Raw genomic sequence first — 12,500 nt, 5'->3', positions numbered from 1 at the left:
AACTGTCAGTCTCTACTCCTGTGTTGGCAGATCGAGTGTCATCCGTACCTTTCCCAGGAGAAGCTGATCAACTACTGCCAATCCAAAGGCATTACTGTGACAGCATACTGTCCCCTTGGACGCCCTGACAGGTAATTTCCAAGTGGGTTAGTGTGGTTTAAGTTTGAAGCATTTAGACTAATTGAATGAGTAATGGTGCATATGTATTTTCTCTTTTTTTAATTATTTGTGCTAGGTGGAATCTTTCTGGAGTGATTCTTTGCCCTTTCTTCCTTTTTGTCTCTGTGTAGGGCTAAGCCAGAGGATCCTTGTCTTCTGGATGACCCCAAGATCAAAGAGATTGCAGCCAAGCACAACAAAACACCAGCACAGGTAGGTAGCTGCTGGACAGTGGGTACTCCTTCCTGTAACACAGCCATTAAGGAAACTACGTCAGAATCAGAAGAGAAGGTACAGCCTCTATCAGTGTTCCCTGTGAACTGTGGTGCTCTTTTTCTGGTGTTAACAGGCAATGAAGGTTGCTTACTATGTGGCCTACAATATATGCTACTGTTTCTTTGGCTGTCAGCCAGAAAAAAAATCTTGACTCACCTCCAGATGTCACTTCCCCTCTCAAGTCCTCATGCAGAGAATTAAAGCCTTGCAGAGGATGGAAGCCTTGCATAGACTGCTGAGAGTCCAGGTGGGAAGAAAATGAATTGACTGTCCCAAAGCTGGATGGGAAAGGAGGCCTTCCACGTGGGCCTCCACAACCTCTCTCTTTGCCCTTCAGGAAGATTCTTAGGCCACAGGAATGGGAATTATTTGAATTGTATCTCCACAGAAGCAGGTATATCTTAGGGAGAGCAGCTGTTGGAACAGACAGGCTCTGCTTCCTCCAGAACAGGAGCTGTCCTCACTGACTCAGTGGTCTGTTCCTGCAGGTTCTCCTTCGCTTCCAGATCCAGAGAAATGTGATTGCGATTCCCAAGTCTGTCACACCAGAGCGCATTGTGGAGAACTTCAAGGTGAGTGATTACAGGTGACCTGGGTGCATGACATGTTCAGGGATGGCATGCCTTCTCCCTGCAGATCGAGCAGCCATCCTTTCTCACCTTCTCTAAGTCCTCAGGCAAGAGGACTAAGCTTTTTCTGCCTGACTGGAAGCCAGGGCTACAATGAAAACTACAGCTGGAAAAAAGACAGAGCCCTTAAAAACAGTATGCTGGTAACCTTATCACCTTATGTAGTGTCTCTGGCTCTGTGACTTGTAGATGAAGTGGTGAGCAGGTCTGGCTTGGAGCCCAAGTGCAGTAACATTCCCCAAAATACAGAGTAAGCAATGTTAAGGGAAGAGTCCTGGTGTCAATAAACCCATTGCTACTCTGACTGTAAAGGCAGGGCTTTTTCCCGATATTGGATATCAAGATTTCAGAAGTGACATAGCTGGGTTTATTGGAATATGAAAGTCTTCCAGATCTTTCTTTGGAATTGGAGAGAAATCAGCCTCCCACGAATAGGCATTCTGCAACAGAAAGTGCTTGTCAAACATCTTGGAACAGCTGGCACATGTAACTGCAGTTGGCAATATTTTTGCCAGTAGAGTCTCAAAATTCAAAGATACTTCTTTACCTTTCCCTGTCTTATGAAGCCATCACTTCAATTTTCTTTGTGGTAGCTGGTATGGGGCTGTGTGCTGGATTTGTGTTGGAAACTGGTGATAATACAGGGATGTTTTAATTATTGCTGAGCAGTGCTTATACACAGTCAAGGCCTTTTCTGCTCCTCACACCACCCCACCAGTGAGTAGGCTGGGGGTGCACAAGAAGCAAGGAGGGGGCACAGCAGAGACAGCTGACCCCAACTGACCAAAGGGATATTCCACACCATATGATGTCATGCTCATCCTATAAAGCTGGGGGAAGAAGGGAAGGCGTTATGGCATTTGTCTTCCAAATTAACTGTTATGCATGATGGAGCCCTGCTTTCCTGGAGATGGCTGAACACCTGCCTGCCCATGGGAAGGAGCGAATGAGTCTCTGTTTTGCTTTGCTTGCGCACACAGCTTTTGCTTTACCTATTAAACTGTCTTTACCTCAACCCACAAGTTTTCTCACTTTTCCGATTCTCTCCCCCACCCCACGGTGGGGGAGTGAGCGAGTGGCTGTCTGGTGCTTGGTTGCTGGCTGGGTTAAACCACAACACTAACCAGGACCCTTTCTGATATGAACTTGTCCTTTAATCTTGAGTCTTGCTTCTCGTTTGGTTTGTTCAGAGAGATGATTTCCAGCTGTTTCTCTCTTTAGGTGTTTGACTTTGAACTGACTGAAGAGGAGATGACAACCCTTCTCAGCTTAAACAGAAACTGGAGAATCTGTGGAATGATCATGTAAGTGATAGCTTGTTTCCTTCAAACGCTTAACTTCTTCAATAATCTTTACTCTGATCTCCCAGGTACTGGTATAGCTGTTTAAATTTGGTATGTTTTGAAATCTAAAATCGTTTGGGGGCAAAGTATCCATTATTTGACATCTTAGTGGAGTTATATTTTCACTTTATTGACTACAGGATAAGTCACACTACTTATTCATGATGAATACTTTCTTTGTGGGCCTGGAATTCCAAAAAGAGGGTTCTACTTGATAACTCTGGCTATGTCCATGTTGAAGAAATGAGCATTAGGCAGCTTAAAATTTATGGTAATTTTTAGTTTTAGTTTTTATAAACTGATGTCAGCTCTTATATGGTGGGGGTGGGAATGACCATCTGAAGTGCAGTATGAAGAATGACTGCTTGCAGATGTGCACCTTGGAAGTCTATAGCAAGACAAGTCTTGGGTGAAAGGCCAGAGAAACTGCTGTTTTCACACTGCTTAAAGAGTTAAAGTTCTCTGTATCTAGAAAGTAACTTACTCCCACCACTGTTCAGTGCCCAAATAAAAGGAAAAGACTTGAACTTGTTGGTCAAGTATGCCATTTCCATACTAAAGTCTCAAATTAATTCTTAGTTATGCAATACAGTGCCTCCCTTGAAGGTTCCTGTATAGACGCAGTGTAGTTCTAGCTAGCATTTATTTCAGTCTTGAGAGTAATCTTTCCTCTTTGATTTCCTCCAGGTGCAAAAATCACAAAGAGTACCCTTTCAATGCCGAATACTGAAGATAGCTTTATCCTGCTCTCCTGGGGTCTAGTGAGTTTCTACTGTTGCCTGGAGTTGTCCACTATGTAGCCTGCACACTGCCCTCACTTGGCAGGAGAGATACATAGTGTATGTATTCAGTGACTTTGCTTGGGTTTTTCTTTGGTGGAAGGAAGTAGTAAAATTGTTCTGAAGAACAAAATATGGGCTATAATAATTCCTCTATATGGCTGAAATAGCAAAGCAGAAAATACAGTGAACTAGCAATTGATTTTTGGTTTTTTTTAATCTTTTGCTTTGCAACACCACCACTTAAGGCTTCAGGGTAAGGACATGTGAGCACAGAAGACAGATCCATCCTGAAAGAATGAACTACATAATCACTGCCTGAGGATAAGAGATAACAGTTAACTTCACTTCTAAGAGCACAGCCCAAATCTTTCTGGGAAAGAAGAATAAATGGGAGAAATGTCCAGACCTCCAGATGCATACCAACTCATACTGGGCCTATTTCAGTTACATTCTTTTACAGCCTGAAACTGGAGAGAGATTAGTGTTCAATTTTATTCTTACAAAAAAAAAAGTTTAGATTACTCCTGGTTTGGAAGTTCTATTCTAATGTGAAAAACGGGTAAACCAAGCCACTTGCATCAACAATGTCATTAGAAGCCGTTATCCATTTTCAATTTTAAATGATGTCACAGGAACATCAAGATCTTGTCTTGATCAAAAGTTGAATAACAGAAGACCAACACCTGAAACTGCTGGAAAGCTGTACAGTGGTATCACTTTGGACTGATTTGGTTGGTAGCAGGTGCTGACATCTGGCTACAAAAGCCCAAGTAAGAGAGACTGTGGGGAGAGGGGAGACTGGGTTAAGCAGGTGTCTGATACTGTGCAGAAGCAGAGTGTGCAGGGTGGAACTGTTAGTATTAATACTGAGCTGCTGCCCAGAGCCTGACACTGGAGCAAGTGCCGTTCCCTCCAGGCTATGCTATGCTGTCTCACTGGCATGGTAGCTGGGACAGGTCTCTGTTAACTGTAACTAAACGTATGATTAAAGCTCACGCCTCACAAAGCCTGTCCCTCATGGTGGAGGATGCAGGTAAGCCTTGCTGGGCAGTGCTAGGATAGCTAGGAGGTGTTTCAACAGCGTGGCACTTCAGGGACCTGTAAGTGCAATGTGCCTTGGGTTGGTGGACACAGGGCATCTGCAGTGAACTACTGCAGTCTGATCTATAACATCCACATCAGATCAAGCTGTAGGGTCTGACAAAAGCATATGAAGTTTGAGTTGTCTTGAGCAACAGGGTGGTCTGGAAACTTCTTAAGAACAAGATGATTAAGCAAAAACTACTGTTGTAAAGGTTAATAGTATAAGGACCCAATGCTGACTGACATAGCGTTTCTGCCATACTAACTTCTATTGTAATTTATTGTACAACAAATGAATACACTTTACATGAGCTTGAGCTACTTGCATTGTACATTGCTCGTTTCTGAGTGCAGGTATGAAAGATGTTTGGCAGGTGACAGAAAGGCTGAGGTGTGAATGTCACAGGGACATCAAGATATTGCCTTGATGAGGAACAGAATAACTGGATGTAATGAATGATGGCTGACCAGCCAAGGCAAACAAGAATTGTGTGAGGTGTCTTGGTAAGTAGAGAGATGGATGTGAAAGTGACAGGTGAACAATACCTGGAAGTGCTGGAAGGCTATATGGTGATAATGTGGACTGATCTGACGGCTGGCCTGTGCCAACATCTAGCTTTAAAAACCCACAATAAAGGAGACTATGGGGAAACATCGCTACACAGGTATTCAAAATTATGAGGACACAAGGTGTAATATTATGTGGTAGTGCTAAGCCACTGCCTGGACCCTGACATGGAGACAGGTCAGAGTCAGATGTTGTATTTCCCCCAGGTGAGACCACGCTGACTCACTGGAGTGGTAGTTGAGGGACACATAATATTACACCTTGTGAATACTTCTAGGTATTGTTCTCCTGTAACTTTTGCATGCAAAGCTCATATGTACCAGGACTCCTTCTGTGCATATGTATTGGTCCACTTGGTAAACTCAGCTTAGCAATGTCACATTGCCTGGTGCTCCTTTACCCCATGACTAAATGCAAAAAGAAGTTAGCCTTTTTATGTGATTAAAAAAAAAAAACAAACCTGAAGCTTTTGTTTTCAAATGAGGTGTGAATGAAACCTGCACTTTTGGTTTGAGTGTTATGGTTATGAGAGAGACGGGACAATAGACCTCAGATATGTTACAGCTTTAGGTGGTGTTTGGTTTTTTTTTTTCCCCCCTGTTGGAATGAGTGAGAGTAAGTACCACAATGTGCAAATATTCTGCTCAGTACAGTGATATATTGAGATCACATAAGATATTCTAAAATGCATATATACACACAAGTCCCTAGAATACATCTAATATGTTTTTCAGATAGAGGTGATCCAAGTATTTCCAACCAAAACCTCCAAATGAATGTAATATGCAACCTCAAGATAACGCAAAAAAACATGGAACAGGTATTGTGGCACAAACATTAATGATAAATATTACTCATCATAGGCAAACAAAATAATCAGAATTTACAATTTACTTGCTCCTTTGGTTTTGGTGCGTTTGTGGGTTGGTGAGGGTTTGTGCTTGAGTTTTTTCTTTTAAATGATTTAAACACATTTGCATATTTGAAACACTGCACTAGCCATACTTGTCCTTTACCCCCAGGTCACACGCAGCAGTGTCTTGGGTGAATTCATCTCACCGAACTTTGGGTGTCTGCAGTGTAGGTGCAAGCAGCCACCTCAGGGCCAACCTCTAAGCTCCAGTCACAGGCAAGAGCTGTTTGGGCAAAATGAGGCACCAGCACTCCATGTGATTCATTATGCCCAGGGCCTGGGCTGCTCTTGGTTCTGGCCCATCTTGCTCTTCAGGCTCTCCAGACCTCACATGCTCCCTCTCCTGTGAACAGAGGTGAAATCAGCTGCAGTCACCTACACTTAATGGACATGAAACCTTCCTGGGACAATTCCCACCAATAAAACCATGTCATGCTTTTCCCTACAGGCATCAGAGGGCAGCCAGCCCTCAGAGGAGACTTGAATATCCCTATCATTGCAGGCTAGGAGCAAAGCAGACAGCCTTCCTGCGGGTGAAGATTCTTTCCACTTTCATGATTTTGAGTTGTTGTCTTCTCAGATACCAAACACTGCTAATTGCATGATGCTATGATTTTTGGTGAATTAGTTACTACCTGTGAATATCAACACAGCCAGCCTGAAAGGCATTACAATAAGCATTCAGCTTTAGTGCAAAACCTTGCACACGGATCAAATCAGGTCTTTCCTCACACATACAGTTCCTTACCTTGTGCAAGGAACCTTGGGTGTTTTAGCAAGCACACAGTTTGCAGTATTTCCCAGGCTAGCTGTCATCCACTGAGGCATGTGGTACTTCTTTCCCAGAGGCCCTGTAATCATCTGACAACCCCAGCCATGCCTTCAGGAGAGAGAAACAACTGACAGCTCCCATGTCTTGGCATGCTCTGGGGACAGCCTCACACCGACTGGCACAAACAGCAAAGCAAAATGCAACCCTCCTGCCCAAAATCATCTGTTAAAAGACCAAGACACCTCTCATGCAAGAAACCATTGGGAAAAACCAAGTACCCACCTTCACAGGACAACATGAACAGGCTGCAGAAGAAGCAACACAAAAATCTCAAAAGAAAATGGGAGGAAGGACAAATTGCATTTCTCAGCCGCGCTCATCACCAAGTCTGTCACTGCACACCCTACCCAGCTCCTTCCCGCAGGAACACAAGGCTTTGAAACCCCTCCCCAAAAAGATAGGCTCACAAGAATGAGAACAAACCCTGCAGGATTTTCTGCCCTTTCTTACAGGAGATCCCATTGTACTGGCCAAACAGACGGGCTCTGCAAGCTTTCACAGACTCTCAGAGCATGAGTTGCTGATGGCACCAGTTCACCTTGGTGCTGCTCCAGTACAAAAATCTGATTGATTTTGGCAGTTCCTATACCAAGACATGCAACATCTGGAGCCAAAGCACAACGCTGTTGATATTAATAAGCTGTCACCACACCACCACAAGCGTGAGCATCCAGGAAATACAGCAAAGGAGAGCAGAGGCAAACTGGTACTTCAGCTAGTCTTCAGGCTGCCCTGAAAAAGCACATCACAGGATGGCTCAACATGTTATTTTGCAAAGAAAAATTTGTGAAATGTATATTGCATAGAATTGAGCAGTCAGCAAAAAGGGGACAGCCTACTAATGGTGCAAGTGATCATTTTGATGTTTCAAAACAGGGTGGCTTCTCTGGAGGGAGAAAATCTTTGTCAGGATAAGTCTCCACATGACTTCTGCTAATAATTAAGATCAAGACAGAGGTCAGGCATGGAAAACTGTCCTCTCTGAGCCCAGCTAGCACCGCATAGTCCACCTCCCCAGTAGCATTCACCCTGCGCACCAGCTCCACACCTCCGTTAACCTTAGCTCCAGTCCCTCACCCACTATCAGCAGCACCCAGCAGGAGTGCTCACCAGACACAAAGCCATGGCTGGCACAGGGAGCTTTCCTAAAGCTCTGCAGAGGGCCGATGTCTGTTTCCCTGAACTGATGGAGGGACAGTAGGAAGGAAAAAAGGAAGCATGAAACCCCTCGACTGAGATGGCAGCAGGCCTCTCATGCAAACATCTTGCTTTTAGTGCTGTCAGCAGAACTGAGGAACAGGGTCAGGCTAATCACAGTCTTTCCATTGATTTCACTGACCCCTGAACCAAACCCCAAGAGCCTGAGCAGACTCAGAGCCGATTTACAGAGAATGAATCCAGACAACAGTGAAAGGCAAACACCGCATTATATAACTCTTTTGTGATACCACTGAAACATCGCATCCTGCTGAGGATGGCTCTGATGGTGCTGACACACAACAGGAGAAAGATTAAAGAGACAACCAATTACTTTGCCTGCCCTCAGGTAACCAGAGCAAAAAGTACAAAGCTACAAAGCAGCTGGGCATCTGCTGCAGGAAAGGCACCCAAAAAAAAAATGCACCATTATACTCCCAACTAATGCTAGAATCTCAGTAAATTCTCCAAGCGTGAGCAAGCAGCAAAGCTTCTTAAGTGGCCTTAACATAACATCCTGGATCTTCTACTGGATCTGGTAGGTTTTTTTTTTTTGTTTTCCACTGTGCTGTGACCACTTCAACAGCACAGCATGCTCCATCTGCAAAATTTCAAAGCCAGTTTGCAATGTGAAATTATGGACCACCTACCATCTACTTCCACATCTCTATATTTTACTCTGAAATAAGGCCTGCACCTCCCTGAAAATGGAGAAGCAATGTGATCATTGTGACACTCATTAAAAACTCACTATTCTTCTACAACTTAAAAAAAACAATTAAACATTATTTTGTGTTCATTGAATTGAAACTTATCCCAACATTAAAAATAACATTCTTTAAAATCACTGTTTTCTAAATAACTCCTACAAACCAGCTCACTTTTCCTCTCCTATTACCACAGCGTAAGCCACATTCATCCCACCTTCACAGGGGAACTGAAGGCTGAAAGCTCACAAATTCACATAGGCTACCCACACCATGGGAGCTCTTCAAGAGCCTGGACCACCATCACTGTCGTGGGGGCTGTGGCAGTGTGCTCCCCCCCACCTGATCTTTTGCCCCTGGCTCTGCTCAAATGAGAAGTACCAGTGACAGCCGTGATGAGATGCATCTGGTCATGATGGCTGCATCCGGCTCAGTGTGGACTCCTGGGAAACAGATAACCACACAATAGCTGAGAGCTGATTTATGGATGTGTGTCCTTGTCCACCTATCCAGAGTGCTAATTAATGTCCAACTCAGCCCACGCTTGATAGAAACTAACATCTGCAGCCGGTATGTAGGTATGACTATGAGCCAATCATCTTACCCAAGAGCCCTTTGAGCTCTCCTGCACAGCAGTGAGCTGTGTGACAGGATCCCCCCTTGAGTAGGGGTGCCTCTCAAGGTTACTCCTCGAGGTTAAGAGATTCCTTGCCACAACATATACTCAGTAAGTGGCTAATAACATGCTAAACTTTGAAATCTTAGCTAAATGATATAAAGAATTGGTTGTGTACACAAAAATCCTTTAAACTGTTGAACAAGTCTGGGACTAGGATTGGATCCATGCACCCCTAGACTTCTGTCTGAGAAGGAGTTTAGAAAGCAAGGGGGTCCTTTCTGAACCTCGTGACTCAACAGGAGGGTCTTCCTGACAGCTTGTCTCACCTGTGCAGTAAATAATCAAGTGAACCTTGCCATCAAATCTTGTTAAACCACTGTTGCATTTACTAATAAATTTTGTTAACTCATTGTAATATATTAATAAAATACATACTTTTGCTTCTCTCTCTTTCAAGTGAAATGTGCTCTCACTCTGTCTTCTGCAACAAATTGGCATATTCGGCAGGACGGCAAGTGGTATCACTGACTATTTACGGAGGCACAGAGTGAATCTGAGTCCCAGATTTTCGGAATAGTGGGCTCATGAAAATTGGTATAATTGGGAAGCTGTTGAAGAGCACCTAGAAGTAACTAGGGGTTGCAAAAAGGATGGAAATGGGAAAGGAGTTATTTGCAAGATGCTAGGTACATGCTTGGAAGGTGCATGTGAATAAAAAGAGAAAAGAAATAGAAAGGAGCAGGACCTAGAGAAAGAAATAGAAAGTAGAAAGGCAAATTGTTACTGTCTTTAAAAATTGAACAGCTGCTGAAACAGTTTACAGAGGGAAAAGGAAAAGAGACAAAAATTGGAAGAAAAGGTCGAGATGATGCTTGTTCAGGCTCCCTGTCCCCCTGACATTGTACAGATCAGGAAACTAATAGGATCCCTGAAGATTGGGATGAGAACATATGGGGTGATCCCGACAATAGTGAGTCAGAAGATCCTTTGATCCCCACGAATCTTCCTGAATATGAAGCCAGGCCTGTTGTTAAAACAGAAAGAATGGTGGGACCTCAGGGTGGTCATCCACGACACACTACACGAACCATCCCCTGGGATCGTTGCAACTGACAAACTTGCAAGAGAGACATAGCAGAAACCCAGGTGAAACTGAAACTGAATACTTGTGGTGAGCATGCCTAAGTGGCGGCAACTGAATAATGCTGAATGAAGACGAAGCAAGTGGCTATTGGGGCCTGGGAGTTTTCTTAAATTTAAGACCTGACCCGACCAATAACGCCATTCTATCACCAGCCAAGTAGCGTATTGGGCTGGAGGAATAGACAGGATGGAGTGAGGTGAATCCTCCATTATCCCCATTAAATCTCTAAGTGAGTTCTCTACAGCCCTGTCATAAAAGCCGCTTGCAAACAAGCCATGCATAAACGTGGACCCCATGATGTCCCACTGTCTGATACAGTAGATTTTGCAATGTTAAAACCACCAATTAGAGGAGCCCCGGCAATTCTTAAATCCCACTTAGTTGCAAAACATGAAGAGATCAAGGAAGACACAGAGCACAACAGAGGTCTAGGTGATAACAGTCAGGGTCAGGTCAGAATGCTCGAAAGCAACTCCCTACACAGGCAGAATTGATGCACAGTGTTGTTAATTAGAGCCATGAAATGTGCTGGGGTGATACAGCATCTGAAAAACAAAACCTAAAGCCTGGGGAGGGAGATCACAAAGTAAGACCCAGGAAACAGGGAAGAGAAACTAGGTGGAAGGGAAACAAATTTAAAAACCCACAAACAGAATCTCAGGAAGGGAGGAATGAACTGTGGAGGAGTGCATTAGCCCCAGGCATTCCCAGAGCTGCTATTCAAGGTCAGCCTACTGGCATTATCTTGAGTCTGGATGAAGCCTTCCAGAAATTAGATAAAAGTGACAAAAAGGACTGTATTTCAAGTCCTCCCTTATCAGCCCCCAGAAAGGGAGACAACCCCTTTCACTCCCTTAAGGAGGAATTACAGGGCATGGAGTCAAAAAACGAGTAACATCTGGGAGGCAATTGGGCCTGCCTGTCCAGAAGGTGGAGGCTTATCAGTAGATCAGTGATGATGGCCCATACATTTTAATTCCAGCTGGTCCTCAAGGACGATTGATTAAGTTTCTAACGGATACAGGAGCACAAATTTCAATACTAACGCAAAAAGATGCTGAGAAGGTGGGCCTATGAGCTGGACAGCAAGGAGTTAAGATTGCTGGTGTGATTGGGGCGAGTGTTGTGTTTCAAACTGCCAAGGCCAATTTATGGCTCCCAGGCGAGAAGCACATGTCGGCTACTTGCCTTGCAATTAAAGATCATAATGAAAATATTTTAGGTTTTGATGTTTTAAACAGACGAACCTGGCACCGGCCAAATGGCAGCATGTGGTCCTTTGGTTTAAAATCGATCCCAATGCCAGTAGGGATCAGGAGGCTGCAGTGTGTGTACTCCGTGCAGCCCCTGCACTCCCCAAGTCAAAAATCACTGACGTACCACAATATCCAATTTCTGCTGCCGCACGAAATGGGATTTCTGAAGTCATAGCTGATTTGGAGAAACCATAAATTATCTCCAAAACCACTCCCCATATAACTCACCTGTCTGGCCAGTTTGGAAGCCAGATGGGAGGTGGCATTTAATAATTGATTATCAGCACCTGAACACTAATACAGCCCCACTGACAGCAGCAGTGCCAAACATTGCAAATTTAACAGCAGTGCTGATATCCCTAAGAAAATGGAATTTTTGGAACTGTCCACTAAAGACATAACAATGAACTATGCGAGCCTGGCAGAACAGAAGTTGAGGGCCAAAGACAGAAACTGAGAGATAGAGAAGCACTTGTTTTGCAACTATATCCCTGAGGAGAGCTGAGAGACTGATCAAAGCAAACATCCCACCACAGAAGATGCTGAGAATGGGCTGATAAAGTGTGTAGTCAAGGAGAACACCTAATTAGGATGTAGATAAGAACTAAACCAAAGTGCCCAGTAGGGGAACTATCCTCTTCATAATACTAAAGATCAGGCCCATAGGCCAGGAACTGCTCCCCCTCTAGTAAATCCCTTAATCTATGAGCATGCATTGTAAATTAAAAGTGAGCTGTACCATTACATCCAAGCAAGAAAGAAATTAACAAATTATTAGCTGAGGCATGTGAATATTAACTGTCATTGACACATTTAACTGTATAAATGCCTTGTAGTTTCTCGGTGTGGGGTGCTAGCTTTGAGGGTTACCACCTAGCAACAATCTTTGCACAAAAATGGCTTGAATAAAATATCTCCGCTCTGTGTGTAGTTTGGCGTTTTGCACACTGGGTGAATGAACCCGCTTTTGGGGATAACAGTGCCAAACATTG

At 43.9% G+C, this 12,500-nt stretch overlaps 1 protein-coding gene across 2 annotated transcripts in view; it reads left to right on the top strand.

Moving 5' to 3' along the window:
• Nucleotides 1-12,500, top strand: part of LOC104048169 (aldo-keto reductase family 1 member B1) — a 40,733-nt gene that overhangs the window by 4,840 nt on the left and 23,393 nt on the right. The window contains exons 6-10 of one of the 2 annotated variants that reach the window (XM_064458835.1): nucleotides 31-131; nucleotides 291-372; nucleotides 924-1,007; nucleotides 2,286-2,368; nucleotides 3,095-4,589. In XM_064458835.1, coding sequence (XP_064314905.1) covers nucleotides 31-131; nucleotides 291-372; nucleotides 924-1,007; nucleotides 2,286-2,368; nucleotides 3,095-3,137 — 393 coding nt within the window. In that variant the 3' untranslated portion in view covers nucleotides 3,138-4,589. Of the gene's footprint in view, nucleotides 1-30; nucleotides 132-290; nucleotides 373-923; nucleotides 1,008-2,285; nucleotides 2,369-3,094; nucleotides 4,590-12,500 lie in introns of those variants that run through there. The other variant, XM_064458843.1, reaches the window with a different exon arrangement.

The sequence above is a fragment of the Phalacrocorax carbo genome, chromosome 1 (genome assembly GCF_963921805.1).
Source record: "Phalacrocorax carbo chromosome 1, bPhaCar2.1, whole genome shotgun sequence".
Lineage (NCBI taxonomy): Eukaryota > Metazoa > Chordata > Aves > Suliformes > Phalacrocoracidae > Phalacrocorax > Phalacrocorax carbo.
Note: the sequence above shows the minus strand (reverse complement) of the source record. Positions and strands in the feature narration are given on the sequence as shown.